General features: G+C 56.5%; 1 protein-coding gene and 1 long non-coding RNA gene across 2 annotated transcripts; both read right to left on the bottom strand.

Annotated features, from left to right (window-relative positions):
- Positions 1-437: 437 nt before the first annotated feature.
- Positions 438-1,556, bottom strand: LOC132687956 (uncharacterized). Its single transcript, XR_009614353.3, has 2 exons — positions 911-1,556; positions 438-636 (listed from the first exon to the last, which is right to left on the bottom strand). It is a non-coding gene; the product is annotated as an uncharacterized LOC132687956 (long non-coding RNA).
- A 5,758-nt stretch (positions 1,557-7,314) lies between these two features.
- TCF15 (transcription factor 15) lies at positions 7,315-14,070 on the bottom strand. Its single transcript, XM_060614470.2, has 2 exons — positions 13,470-14,070; positions 7,315-8,024 (listed from the first exon to the last, which is right to left on the bottom strand). Exons 1-2 carry the CDS (start codon positions 13,986-13,988, stop codon positions 7,950-7,952), a joined length of 594 nt encoding a protein of 197 aa, XP_060470453.1. The 5' UTR covers positions 13,989-14,070; the 3' UTR covers positions 7,315-7,949.
- Between the last annotated feature and the right edge of the window lie 615 nt (positions 14,071-14,685).

Raw genomic sequence — 14,685 nt, 5'->3', positions numbered from 1 at the left:
ATATTCTATAATTGCTCAGAAGAGTGCCTGGTATGTAATAAGTGCTGGAGGAGATTTTGTTGAATAAAATGGGTGAGGGGCTGTCTCAGGGGACCGAAGGAGCAACTAGACGTTGGGAAGAGACTTCACTTTTCTTCACCCAACGCTCTTGGGCGCCTTTTGAATTAGGTACCGCGGGCCAACATTTCAATTTTTTTTTTTTTTTTTTTTTTTTTTGTAGTTAAAATTAAATGTATCTAGATAGATAAAAGATAATCTGCGGGGGTCAGAGCCTGGAAGGAGGTCCCGCCCAGAATCCCCGGGAATTAGCTGGAATTGGTCAAAGGCTACATTGTGTGGTGTGGAAATCAGGACGGGAGGAGAAGGGGGTGGGGGTGGGGGACACCAAAACGCCCACGCCCCAGGGCCCACTATAAAAAGCACATTTAAAAACACCAGACTGGAAACGTTTTTTTATTATTATTATTTTTTCAAAATAGCCAAAGCACGTCCCCCCAGGAGGCGTGTTGCAGCTGCGGGCCTCGGCAGTTCCCAGGTGATGTCAGTCCTGGCCAGGCGCCAGCCCCGGCCCCTTGGAGACGGTCTTGGTGGGTTCAGCTTGACTGTTTTTCCTTCCTGAGACTTGAGGACACCTTCCTGTCTCAAAGAAAGCAGCCTTTCCAGGGCTTTCTGAGAGCCACGGGCCCGGGGGGCGGTGGGCCTGGGCTGAAAGGGAGGGAGAAGCAGGGGGAGGGGGCAAGGGAGTGGGGAGGGCTGCCTCAAGAAGCAGAGTAGTGAGAGCGAAAGAGGGCCCAGCGGGGCTCCCTTACCCATCTCACAGGGGGCGGGAGGGGGTGTGCTCCTTGGGGATCCAAGGCCCGCCTCCCGACCCCTTCCTCCCCCGGCCCTGGCCGCTGCCTGGAGGACCTACTGGGGTGGGGTGGGGTTGGGGGGCAAGAGACGTTCCCACGGAGCTCCCAGCTGGTCAGGCCTTTCCTCTTCCCTGAGCTCTGGGCCCATCTCGCTGTCTTCTCTGGTTAAAGGCTTGTTGCCAGTATCTTCTGAGCTTCCAGGCTGCGTGGGTTTTCTGCAGACGGCTGAACCACAGATCGGGGTTCAAGGCCTGACTGCACTCCCGGTTGTGTGACCTCAGGGGAGCCACTGCTTCTGTGACATGGGTGAAAGGGCCCCTGCAGCGTGGTGCGCAGACTGCGGGAGACAGCCGGGTGCCTCCGGGTCCTTGGGCGGCGTCTGCTGAGCACCTGCTTTGCGCTGGCACCGGCGATGCCGCTGGGGATGCTGCAGCGCGTAGGGTGCGGTGGGCAGAGGCCCTGGCCTGCCTCGAAATCTCAGCTGTTAGCCCCTGGGCAGGAAAGGAGGGAGGTTGGGGGGGGGGAGGGGCTCTGGACCCTGTGTGATCTGGGGGAGCCACGAGGATGACAGCCCCTGCCTCACTGGGGTCGGGGGTGTATATGAGTTGCTGCGCTCGAACCGCCTGGGCGCCCGGTCAGCCTCGGCTATATTCTTATTCTCCTCTGTCCACCATCACTCACCTGTGTGCCTCACTGAGCTGCTCTGGGTGCTCGGGGGGGGGGGGGGGGGGGAGACGTATCAGGGATTATTGGGTTAAGTTCGGGGGGCCCTGGGACCCACGGGTGCCCCATCATTCATCTGCTGCAGGGTGGGCTGGACAACTTTGCAGAAACTTTGACCCCCGGCAAAGCCTTCTCGGGCCTCAGAGCATCATCCCTGTCTCCTCGGATTCTGTGTCTCCCCCTCTCTCTGCCCCTCCCCTGCTTGCATTCTTCTCTTTCTCTCTCTCTCTCTCTCTCAAAAATAAATAAAATATTAAAAAAAAAAAAAAAAAGATGATCACAGAACCTGCCTATGCAGGGGTGTTGGTATGGATTAAGCGAGGCCTTCTGTGGAAGTCTCTCAGAGCAGTGCCTCGGACTAGTGAGCCCCGTCAAGGTCACTTCCTCTCATGCTAATCTCTGCTCTGGGATGTGTCACCAGGCAATGAAAACAGTGACTGGGACACATGGAATCTGGTTCTGACTCATCTCTGACTCACTGGGTGACATTGGGGATGCGCCTTGCCTGCTCTGGGCCTCAGTTTCCCCACTGGTGGAAACTCCAAGGAGATGAGCTCCGGAGGCCCTTGCACTGAGACCCTCCAGGAGTCTGTGTTTAAACCTCTCCAGTATTGGGAGCATGAGTACTACCAGGGAGCCTGTGGAAGAGGCAGATTCTGGGACCCATCCTGCCCAGGCTGGACCCTGGGATCCTCTGAGGATTTCACCCCTGAGACAGGGGTGAAACCTAGGCTGGGCAGTGCCCTTTTCTGTCTTGTTCTGGAAGCCCGGGTTCAGTTGGGGTCCTATGGGACCAGACACACACCTGATGAGGCCATGGAGGGCAGCCAGAACACTTGGTTCAAATCCACTCGCTTAACAGCTTCCCTGTGACCTTGAACAAGTTCTGTAACCTCCCTGCGTCTCAGTTCTTATCCACAAAATGGGGCAATAATAGCACGGCCCTGTAGAGTAGGCTAAATGGATTAACTTATGTAAAATACACGGACCAAGGACTGATACCTAGCAGGCTTTCAAAAAGTGAGGCATTTTTCCAAGCTCGGAAGCCCTGGGCGTTAAGAAAAAACAACTCCTGAATTCCACCAGCCTTCCTTCCTACAAGGTCAGTTTGCCCCAGTCTACAAAGCCTTTCTAGTCCACCATATGCAGAATGTGCTGAGATGAGGAAAACCAGGGCCCAGAGAGGGGGCGATACCCAGCCCAGGTCACACAGGAACCCTGGACAAGCAAGCCCAGGCCAGGGTTCCTGCTTTCCAGCCGGTTCACCCTGAGCGCCTCCCCGGTTTCCAGGCCCTGCTGGCCTGCCCTCTGACCCTGGCCCCCTGGGAGCCTGATCCCAGGCCCGTGGGGTCTGCAAGTCTGGTCTGGATTAGACACGCTGAGAAGTAAACGCTGGCCCCCCCAGCAGGCTGCCAGGCGGGACCCGTGCTCACAGCTGCTGAGGCTCACAGGGACATAAATCATGGTGGCAGGTGGCTCGGGGACTGGGACCACCCTAGCCTCCCAAAGGGCACAGGGGCCTAAGAGTCACGGGCAGGGATGCCTGGGTCCACCAGGGGTATTTTCTGTCCGCAGCTGAAGTAAGGGCGAGTCAGAGGGGGCCAGGAGACCGTTTGGCAGACCTCATATCCTCGCAGGCCAAAGCCTCAACTTCGTTTTAGCTTTTCATTCTGCAATCATTTCCAAACATACAGAGGAGAGAAAAGTGGTGCACGAAACTCCAATACGCCCTTTACCTGGATTCACCACCTCTGAGCACTTGGCTATATTTGCTGTATCCTTCTCTGGCTCACAGACGTTTTTGCGGAACCATTTGAGAGTGAGTCGTCTACATCGCGTTCCTCTACCCCTCAACCATACTTCAGGGTGTCTTTCTTTCTTCCTTCCTTTCTTCCTCTTTGTTTTAATTTCAGAGGGAGAGGGGCAGAGGGAAGGAGGGAGAGAGAGAATCTTAAAAAACACTTTTTTTTCATGTTCATTTATTTTTGAGAGAGACAGAGACAGAATGTGAGTGGGTTAGGGGCAGAGAGAGAGGGAGACACAGAATCTGAAGCAGGCTCCAGGCTCCGAGCTGTCAGCACAGAGTCTGACGCGGGGCTCGAACTCACAAGCCACGAGATCATGACCTGAACCGAAGTCAGACGCTCAAATGACTGAGCCAGCCAGGCGCCCCAGGATGTATTCCTTCCTTCCTTCCTTCCTTCCTTCCTTCCTTCCTTCCTTCTTTTTTTAATGTTTATTTTGAGAGAGAATGTGAGTGAGCAGGGGAGGGGCAGAGAGAGTTGTAGAGAGACCATCCCAGGCAGGCTCTCACTGTCTGTGTGGAGCCTGATGCGGGGCTCGAACTCACAAACCGTGAGATGATCCTGGGTCGAAATCAAGAATCAGATGCTTAACCAACTGAGCCATCCAGGCGCCCCCCCCCCCCCCCCCCGCCCCACAGGGTGTATTTCTTAAGCACAAGGATATCCTCTTACATAACCATATGGTTAACAAATTCGGAAAATGTAACATTGCTACAATACTTTTCTCTATTGTTCTTATTCCGATTTTGTCAACTGTCTTCTGTGGTATATTCCCCTGCAGTACAGGCCTCACCGCAGGGTCACGTCCTGCATTTTGTTCTCCGGGTCTCAACTTTTGATATCATATGCACATGGGGTAGAAACACACAGTAGCCGGCGACACAGACATTCGACCCTACATGTACGTCCTGTAAATTGATATTTTGGTAAGTCCTCTATTTAATGTTCTCATGATAATGCATTGTCTTTGTGACTGCGTGTGGGTGCTTAAGAGTTGACCTGCTATAGGGGCGCCTGGGTGGCTCAGTCGGTTAAGCCAGCCTCCGACTTCGAGGACTTCAGACGCTTAAGGTCATGATCTTATAGTTTGTGGGTTCGAGCCCCGCGTCGGGCTCTGTGCTGACAGCTCAGAGCCTGGAGCCTGTTTCAGATTCTGTGTCTCCCCCTCTCTCTACCCCTCCCCTGCTCATGCTCTGTGTCTCTCTGTCTCTCAATAATAAACGTTAAAAATTTTTTTAATAAAAAAAAAGTTAACCTGCTACATACACCATACTTTTTGGAATTCTGTTTTGTGGTGTTTTTTAATCTAACAGGAGCCTCATAAAATGGAAGCAATTGGGCTAATGAAGGGAGCTTAATGCAATGGAGGAGCCCTGGCTGGAGGAAGGGGTACCGCACTCTTAGTCCTGCTCAGATCCAAATGCTGTGCAACCGTGGTCCATCGCTGCCCTTCTCTGGGCTTTGGTTTCCTCACTGCCACCGGCAACCTCTGAGGTCTTTTGCTTGCAATTGTGAAGTTAGGGATGGGAGCCCTGTGTATCGAGGAAGGATGCCTGGGTTCCTAGTGGCCCAGCAGGGCCAGGGGCTCTCTGGGAGACCCAGGCAGGCTGCTCCCTCTGTATCGGCTCAATCTCCTCATTGTGAAATGAGGGACTATGAGATCACGTTCACGCGGATGCTCCTGGTGTCTAAGAAGGCTTGAGTGGAGAGTGCGACCTGAAATTTAAGCCTCCCCTTCAGGGTCCAACACGGCCTGGCTGAAGTTGGTCACCGCCTCAACCCTCGGTTTCTTTTCCCTGAACTCCTTTGCTCCTCTGGCTCCAAGCTGGCCATCGCTCAGGGACCCTTGGGGAGCCTGGCTGGGCTGGCCCATCCCGAGGGGGGGAAGAGCATGCATTGGGGGTGGGGATGTTGAGCAAGTGTCCCCTCCCCCCCCCCCCCCCCGAGGTACTGGCCCACGGCTATGCCTTTTCCAAGTCACATGTGTTGGGCTGGCCTCGCAGCTCACCAAGGCTCGGGCATTAATTCTGCATTACCCAGGAGGCTCCGGGAAGCCCGAAAGCTGCAAAATGCACAGGACAGAGCACTCTGCAGCCGTGAACAAGTCCAAAGTGGCTCTGTACGCTGAAGGCTTTCCAAGACGTAAGGAAATTCTGTTGTGCAGAACAGTATGTGTCCCAGGCTCCCACTCGTGTGGGAACACGGTGTGCGTGTGGCTTGCCTATATATATGCCAACTGTTTCTGCAGGAATCCCGGAGACCCTGGGATCCCCGGGACCCAACCCCAAGAGGAGGAGCCCAAGGGAGGTATGTACTTTTCACTGCGCACTGTTGGATTCAACTCGAATTCCTCGCCCAGTGCGTAAGTGTGGTCTATTAAAAACTATCCAGCCAGGCAAAACGACTGATTATCATTCTGTCCTCTATTCGTGCTGGTTAGAGATTGGGCAGGGTGGCGGTCGGGCAGTTTCTCTGGGGTCACCTGGCAAACCTGGTGGCAGAAGTGAGCCTCCAGCCCAGAGCACCCAAGTGTCTGCTTTGTCCCCACTCCCAGGTTTCCTGCCATTGACAGAGTCACAGTCCTTTTCCTATGGCTTTGCCAGGGGCTGCCTGGCCCTGGCCCTGGGCAGACACGGGGAATGCAATGTGCTTTCCTAATTAGCTCCCCAACTGGGAAGCAGGACCGCACCGGGACAGGATAGGCAAGAGCAGTGTCCTGAAACACCAGGGAAATGGGGGGAATGGAGTGAGGGTGCTTGGGAAGCTCCCCCAGGCGGGACCGCAGCCCCTTAGGGCCCTCCTTCCTCCACTTCCCACACCAAAGAGGTTACATGAGGTGCTTTTACAGCCCCTCCAACCTGGACTGACCCCCTCGTTCTCCTGGGGCCTCCGTTTCCATCTGCGAGGCAGGCAGGGTGGGCGTGGCTCAGCGCCTGGCACGGAGAGGGCACCCAGGAACCCGTGGATCTGCAAAACGGCAGCCCCACGTCAGGCCCCATGAAAAGGTCAAGTGCGGCGGGTGGCAGGGCCCAGTGGATACGAGCATAGACTGGCCGGGCTTCGGTCAGTAACTGCTAATTACAAGTGCTTGTTAAATACGTTCGAAAAACAGGCATGAGTGTACCCTGAGGAAAGGAAGGGTGGCTGCCTGGCCCTTCGCCTCCCCTGGCCCCTCTCTCTCTCTCTGCCTTTCCCTCCCTCCAGCCTCCTGAGCCTCTCTGATCCTGGCCTCACAGGGACAGTCCCAGCCCAAGAGCCAAGCGCACCTGGTTCTACTGACCAGCTGCCTCCATCACCATCTTGGCTGAATCCGCGAAATGGGGAAACAGCAGCCTTCACCACGCGGGGCCCGCTGGGGCACAACCGGGACCTGGGGGCTGGCCCTCCAGTGGGGCATCTCCGGGCCAGGGGAAGGCTTTAGGGGTGGACGGACCTCACATCACCATCCTGCCACATGCCTTTGGGTGTCACTGGCCCCCCAAATCATCTCAGCTAAAACAGGGGTAAGGATATCCCCCTTAGCACACGCTCCCTGTCTGTGAAGACACGGAGAAGGGACGGGTTACAGTCTAGCACGTTCGAGTGGAGTTAAGTAGCTACTAAAGGAAGGAGGCTACCCTTTACCTTTGTGTGCTGACTTGGGATGACAGCCAACGTAGATCAGGAAACAGAGTGCAAAGGAGCTGAAAGCAAGGACGACATGCTACTCTTTGGGTAAAGAGTGGAAGAAAGTATATACATACATATATATTTTTTCTGCATTTGCTTGGTTATTCATAGGGAATGGGACATCACAAAATCTGGTGGCCAAGGCTGCCCGCAGCGGGGGAACTAGTGGCTGGGGGACACAAGGGAGGGGAACTTTACCATGTTTCCTCTTGTACCTTTTGACTTGTGAACCATGTGAATAAATACATCCCTTATTCACAAATAAATACATTTAACATTTCTTGCCAACCACATCAGACAGCTAGTGACTGTTCACAAAGACTGTGGGGAAAGTTTAGTCATCCTGACTTCCGGAGAGGGGTCCTCCTGACGTCCCCCGGCCCCACACCCTCCAGGGCACAGGGGAGCACCTGCGGCATCTGGGCCTCTGTCAAGGGTCTAGGAGAGAGGCCACCTCCGACCTCTGCCGGGAGTCCCCCTCCCCCATTCTTCAGATGGGAATATCTTTTATTTAAAAATACTTTTTTATTTTAAACCCACCAATTCTCTCTCTCTCTCTCTCTCACACACACACACACACACGCACACACACACACTCATTCACAGATATGCACACATCCTCTATCACCAACAGTCTTTGTTTTTCCAAAAGTTCTGCCTTGTCTCTGACCAGCTAGGGCTGGGACTGGCTGGATGGGTCCTCATGGCTCTCTGGGGTGTGGTGGAGATGTCCCAGGGAGCCTGCCCACAGGGTCATGGGCCCAGACCGTGGTCCTCAGGTCCCAACACGAAAGAGGTTTGGGTTGGGCTCCTGGGGTCTTCTCCCCTGTTCAACCAGCGGCTGCCCTCTGGCCTCCTTCTCCGGGGTCCTGCGTGGAATAACTGCCATAGGGGTCTAGGCTCATCTCCGTGGCACTCGGAGGGGGGCTACCCCCCTCACCTTCAAGCAGCTGCCCCCCAGGTCACGACGGCCACCCTGCAGGAGGAAAGAAGTTCGATCAGGTCACCATGAACGCTGGAACTAACCTCTGTGTCCAGCACTAGGGGACCTCGTAAATAAATCACAGCCGCACAATAAACTTCTCCACAGCAGAAGGCAGAAGAGACTCTTCAGGACTGATAGGGAATACTGGAGAGATAACATCATTCAAGGACAAAAGCAACAACTGAGTGGATGTTCCTGTGTGCTGAGATTTCTGGAGAGAAGGGCATAAGGGAAATTGCTAATGGGTTTCCTCAGAGGAGAGGAATTTCGTGAGGAGGAGGCAAGATGGATGGGAGGGAGACTTTTTTTCTTTTATTAATGCTATGTAACGTTTTACCTTTTTTTTTTTTTTTTTAATGTTTTCATTTATTTTTGAGACAGAGACAGAGCATGAGCAGGGGAGGGGCAGAGAGAGAGGGAGACACAGAATCCAAAGCAGGCTCCAGGCTCCGAGCTGTCAGCACAGAGCCTGACATGGCACTTGAACTCACGGACTGTGAGATCATGACCTGAGCCAAAGTCCGACACCCAACTGACTGAGCCACCCAGGCGCCCCACATTTTACCTTTTTCATTTCTTCCCTATGTAATTTGTTGTTTCTTCTTTTTTTTTAATCCAATACATTTTAACATTTTTTTTTTAACGTTTATTTATTTTTGAGACAGAGAGAGACAGCATGAACGGGGGAGGGTCAGGGAGAGAGGGAGACACAGAATCTGAAACAGGCTCCAGGCTCTGAGCCATCAGCACAGAGCCTGACGCGGAGCTTGAACTCACGAACCATGAGATCATGACCTGAGCCGAAGTCAGACGCTTAACCGACTGAGCCACCCAGGCGCCCCAAATCCAATACATTTTAAATCATAATATTTTACATTTACAAACAAACCCCACAGTGGATCCTCCCCACTGCCCCATCGTCCGCCCAGTGGCTCACTCATCAACCTTCAGAAGTAGACTGTGGATTTCTGGCCTCCCTAAGGTGTTCTCTCCACCAGGAACGTGCTCTCTGGTCCTGTCTCCCTGGGAGGGCTTCTCTTCCTGCCACTACCCGGCACTTCTGGGGACATTCTACCAGGATTAAACTTAGAAGGGGACGGCAGGGTCTCTTTTTGTTCCCCATCAGGCTGGGGGCTCAGGGGGTGGTAGGGAAAAGTCCTTCACTCTGTAGCCCTGAGCCTGGTGTGGAGCAGGCACCGACGAATGCTGCTTGAATCAGTGGTGCCCACTGGAAGATGGGCAAATGATGGCAGCACCCGAAGCCACCTGTCCCTCACCCTGCAGGGGTTGTCCCTACCCGGTATTGTGAGGTCTGACACGTGGGTTTCATCCTCACTCTAAGTCAGTGAGGTCATGGGCATTAGAGCAACCCCTCTGTTGAGGCTCCCGCCGTGGAATGCCTGGCCCAGAGGCACCCAGCCAGTTGGTAAAAAAGCTGGGCTAGAAATCCACGTGGTCCGACAGTCAGTTCTGCTTCCAGGACACGTTGGTATCTGAAATCCCACTGCAAACATTCACCCCACCAAGCCTGGCGAGGAGATGGCAGGACAGGCATCTTTCTCAGCCATCTAGAGAAACAGCCAACCATCTGGGAGCTCTGCCCCCTGTCCCCTCCGCCCCTGGGCCCAGGTTGGGGCAGATCCGTCCAGATGTGAGCCCAGCCTCCCTCGAGGCTCTCCGGGCCCAGGGACAACATGTTCATTCACAGGCAGGGCTATTTTGAGGGCTGAGGCCACCGTCCCAGCAGAGCCTGGGGCTTAGGCTTCTCACACAAATCTGGCAGGAGTGGCTGAGAAAGGGGGACAGGAGTGGGGAGGAAGAGGGTGTAGCGTGCTGGGGGGTAAAAACACTGGCCTCTCACTCTTTCACTCTATTTCCTCGGGACGGGCAGAGGGGTTTTTTTTTTGGGGGGGGGGAAGGGGGCGGGACTCCTCTACCCCAAGTCTGGCAGGCATGAGGAGACCCTGGTCTCATGATAACGCTGGGACCCTTCCTCTCCCTGAACTTCAGTGTCTTCGTCTATGACGTGGGGACACAGTGATTCTACTGCCGCCCCAGGATGCAGCGTCATGCAAATGCAGCTGTGAAGGAGACTTGCAAAGTGCCAAAAGCACTTAGAAGGGCCCTGACTAGGCCCCGGCTTCTCTGTCCCCTAGGAACTCAGCGCCCAGGGCTCTGGGAAGCACGGTGGTTAGGAGCTGGGCTGGAGTGAAACAGATCTGAGCTTCAACCCCCGCTCTGCCTCGAACTACCTGTCAGACCTCAGGCAGGTGCCTTCACCTCACTGAGCCTGTTTCCCCACATGAAACGTGGAGCTGCTGTGAGGACTGATTATACGTACTTATAGGTGAAGCCCTTAGCACAGCATCACGCACACCCTAAGTGTTTAATAGGTGTTCACAAGTGGGGCGCCTGGCTGGCTCAGCCCGGTAAGCGCTTGACTCCCGCTCAGATCGTGATCTCGTGGTTCACAAGTTCAAGCCCCGCGTCGGGCTCTGTGCTGACAGTTCCGAGCCCGGAGCCTGCTTCGGATTCTGTGTCTCCCTCTCTTTCTGCCCCTCCCCTGCTCACACTCTCTCTCAAAAAATAAACATTAGGGGCGCCTGGGTGGCGCAGTCGGTTAAGCGTCCGACTTCAGCCAGGTCACGATCTCGCGGTCCGTGAGTTCGAGCCCCGCGTCGGGCTCTGGGCTGATGGCTCGGAGCCTGGAGCCTGTTTCCGATTCTGTGTCTCCCTCTCTCTCTGCCCCTCCCCCGTTCATGCTCTGTCTCTCTCTGTCCCAAAAATAAATAAAAAAAAAAAAAAAAAAAAAAAAAAAAAAAAAAAAACGTTGAAAAAAAAAAAATAAACATTAAAATTTTTTTTTTTTTAAATAGATGTTCACAAGTATCATTATCAGCATCACCTGGTAATGGTACCCCCTGCCCCACCACCCGCCGGGCCACGTCAGCTCCTGAGCTGCTTATGCCAACTGGGGAGCGCCTTCCAAGATGATACTATCCAGCTCCACCCCCAGGTGACAGAAGGGGAAATGGGAGAGACAAGAACCCCACTCCCATCTCCTACTTGCCATTTCCATCACAGAGGGCCACACCAAACCCCTCCTTAAACAGAAAGATGCTCCAGAGAACAGGGTGGTCCACGGTGACCCCCACCTCAGCCATGTGGGAGGGAGGGGCTCAGAGTAGAGAGGCAGACTCTGGGTCTTGGAGCTGTCTGGCCCCCAAGGCTCAGAAGGGAGCCCCTGCAGTGGCCCCACAAGACAGCCAGCTTTCTTTCAGTGGAGGCTTCGAGGGGCCAGAGCTGGCCAGGATCGCCCCTCTCGCCTAATCCCAGAGGAGCCTGTAGGGATGAGCCTGGCTTCTGCAGCCAAATTTGGCTAGGTTCTTGGTCCTGTAGACAGATTGCAGGGAAACAGGCAGACCCGGGCAGCGTCCCTGGGATCCATGGGATAGGTGGAAACCAGCAGAAAGAATTCCCCCACCTGCTGTTGGTGTTCGGGCATGGTAGGCACACCCTCTCCCCTGAGGCCTGCCCTGACAGTCCCCCACCCCGACTAACCTTTCCCACTTCCCAATCAGGCAGGCCTGAATCTGAACCCTCATCTCATCACGGACGGCGTCTCGGAACCAGTGACAGCACTGGTAGGCAGGTGGGGATAACCAGAGGCCCTCCCTCCCCCACTGCCACTGAGGGTCTTTAACCATAATATGTGAACAGTGCTTAGCACAGGAAATCAGCGCCCAACAAGCCTGCCTCCCCTCTGTGCTCTGCCCCTTTCCTTCTCTACGTCATGCATCCTGATGCCAACTCTCGAAGTGCCCTGTCCCTAGAACACCTTTCCTTACCCCCTCACCAGCCTTGTCTCTGTTCCCAAGCATCTGTCCGGAGTTCAGCCCCTGGCTGGGGGCACCTTCTGGGCTCTGACAGTCCCTTGGTGCTCCGCCTCCCCACCAGGAGAGTGCAGCATCCCTGTCTCCATGGCCTTGGTCTGGCCCTGCCCCTGCCCCTGCACGGGGAGATCCTGACTGTGATGGGTGGGGACCCACGACCTGCCTCTCTGGGAATGTTCTCAGGGCCACCAAAAGGCGACTGTTGGGTAGATAAGGTTGGATGAACTGAATGAACAGGTGAAGCGCATCACCGTGGGCCCAGCCAGCCCTTCACATCTGGAGGCCTGAGGCCCACCTGGCTTCCCCTCCCAGCCTGGAACGCTGACCAGGGCCCACGGCTGGGAGCGGCAGGGTACAAACCAGAGCCTAAGAAAACTGACTCAGGGAATTTGAAGCAGCCATGGGGGTGAGCGGCCAGACTGGGAGTCTGATGAGTCAGAGGAGGGTGGTCTGAGGCCAGGACCCAGAGGCTTCCCCAGAACAGAGTGAAGCGGGGGACCCAGAGCAGCTGTTAAGAACCGAAGAATGGGGGTCTCAGAGGCCTGGCTCCATCCCTCGTGGCCTTTCACTTTCCAAAAGGCTGTGGGCCCCTCAGGGGCTCAGGGGCTCTCCCAGTCTCCAGGACCAAGAGGGAAAGATGAGGGATGAAGCGGGCTCCTTGGGGCCCAGGCAGGAGGAGAGCCAGCTTTCAACCAGGAGAGCCCCCAGGCAACCTGTGCCGCTACCCAGCCCCCCTCGCCCGCTCCCAGGCTGGCTCTCATCCTTGTCAGAGCGCGCGGGACGCACCACGAGATCCTAACTCCACCTCTGTCTAGCGGACTCAACAATGACTCTGCCCCACACTCCATCCCGTTTGGGGCTGGGGTGCCCTCAGGAGACCCCCGTCTTCACTCCTGCTCATCGCTGGCTGCCTCAGAGTTTTAGCTGGGGGTATGCGTCCCTTTTGCTGCTTCTCAGTCTCCTGCCCTCGGGTCAAGTCTTAGGATGCGGGACCACTACTTTACTGGGAAGGGTAGTTCGGGGCAACAGGCACGCAGCGAGCAACCGAGCCTGCGTCCTGGTTTCCCAGGTGAGTAACTGTGGGCATGGGATCACACCCCGCCAGCCTCGGATCTTCATCAGGGATAAAACGGCCAGAATAACTACCTGCCTGGCTGAGTTCTTGGGAAGGTGAAAGGGGACGAGGAACGCACCTCGCACACAGGAAGAGCCCAATAAATGATGGCCTTTGTAACCATTTCCTCACGCTCTTTCCCCAGCACACCTTCAGGGAAAGGGGTGTCTCTCAACGAGCAATGTCCGCTCTCAAAGAAATGCCCGAGCTCTGGGCTTTCCTGCACCACTTTGAGCGAGCGGTTGTGTTCCATCCACACCAAACCCTGGGCTTGGAGCGCAGCCCCCCCCCCCCAGCCCCCCGACGAATTTCCTGTCGCTTCCCCCTCTCTTCAACTGGGGTCCCTGCTCCTCTTCTGCTCCCTAGGAGGCCCCGTCCCCCCGCCAACCCCTGCCCCGCGGCCACAGTCCTGGGGCTCCGCGCACTCACCCCTTTGCGCTGGTTGCTGAGGCAGAAGGTGCAGATGGAGCGCGGCTGGCGGCCGCCGTCGGGGGCAGCGGGGACCGCGCTCTTTGCACTGCCGGCCGCCCGGAAGCACGGCTGCCCGTCGTCGGCCGCGTCCCCCAGCAGCAGCACGTTGGCCAGGTGCGCGATGTAGCTGGACGCCAGGCGCAGCGTCTCGATCTTGGACAGCTTGCGGTCCACCGGCTCGGTGGGGATGAGCGTGCGCAGCGCCGTGAAGGCCGTGTTCACGCTCTGCGTGCGGTCCCGCTCCCGCGCGTTGGCCGCCTGCCGCTGTCGCACCACCACCACGGGGCCCGCGCCGCCGCCCGCCCGCCGCCCGCCCCCGGGGCCCGGGCCGCGCCGCGCCGCCTCCAGGCCCTCGCAGCAGCCGAACGACTGGTCGGACGCGTCGCTCTCGCTGCGGTTCTCCTCGTCCTCGCTCAGCAGCCGCACGTCCGGGTACAGCACGTGCGCGCCGACGGGGCGCAGCAGCGCGAACGCCATGGGCGCCCGGCCGCGTCCCTCCGTGCGCCGCGTCCCAGCGTCTGCCGCGCCCCGCCGTGCGCTGCCGCGCGCTCCCACGGCCCCGCCGGCCCCCGCCTTATAGCCGGGGAGGGGCCAATCACGAGGCCGCCCCGGCGGGGGCGGAGGCCGCCGCCCTGGCCAATGGGGAGGCGCCCGCCGCGCCCCGGCCAATGGCGAAGCGCCCGCGCCCCCGGTTCCCCAGGTTGAAAGCAGCCCGCGAGCTAAGTGACCCGCCCTGAAGGCTTCAGTCCCCGCCGGCGAGCGGGGCGAGGGGCTGGGGGGTCTGGGGGTTTGGGGTGGGTGTGCCCAGGTCTGGACCCTTTATCCGCGGTCTAGACGCGCAGGGGGACTCTCTTGGCTTCAGTTTCCTCGTTCCCAAAGAGGATTGCAGAGAAACTAGCCTGGGGTTTTCCCGCCTTCACATTCTAATGCTGCGGTTCTGCAACTTTCGTTTGTGTAAGACTTGGGGAAGGGGGGCTGTTGACAGGACAGATCCCTGGGTTCCCCCCGTTCTGATTCAGCAGGTCTGGAATGGGACCCAGGAATCTGCATTAGGGTGGTGTCCACGAAGAACACGTAGAGAAACACTGGAATCTTTCCAACTAAGGATTCCACAGTGTCACATCCTTAACAGCAAACTTAAAAAAAAAAAAAAAAAGGCGAAACAAAAACAACA

Source organism: Panthera onca, chromosome A3 (assembly GCF_046562875.1).
Source record: "Panthera onca isolate mPanOnc1 chromosome A3, mPanOnc1 haplotype 2, whole genome shotgun sequence".
Lineage (NCBI taxonomy): Eukaryota > Metazoa > Chordata > Mammalia > Carnivora > Felidae > Panthera > Panthera onca.
The sequence above is the reverse complement of the archived record's forward strand: the minus strand, read 5'-3'. Positions and strand labels throughout refer to the sequence as shown.

Coding starts and splice junctions, on each gene's coding strand:
- TCF15 (XM_060614470.2), bottom strand. CDS start 13,988: ATGGCGTTCGCGCTGCTGCGCCCCGTCGGCGCGCACGTGCTGTACCCG. Junction 8,025..13,469: donor TCAGCAACCAGCGCAAAGGG/GTGAGTGCGCGG, acceptor TTCCTCCTGCAG/GGTGGCCGTCGTGACCTGGG.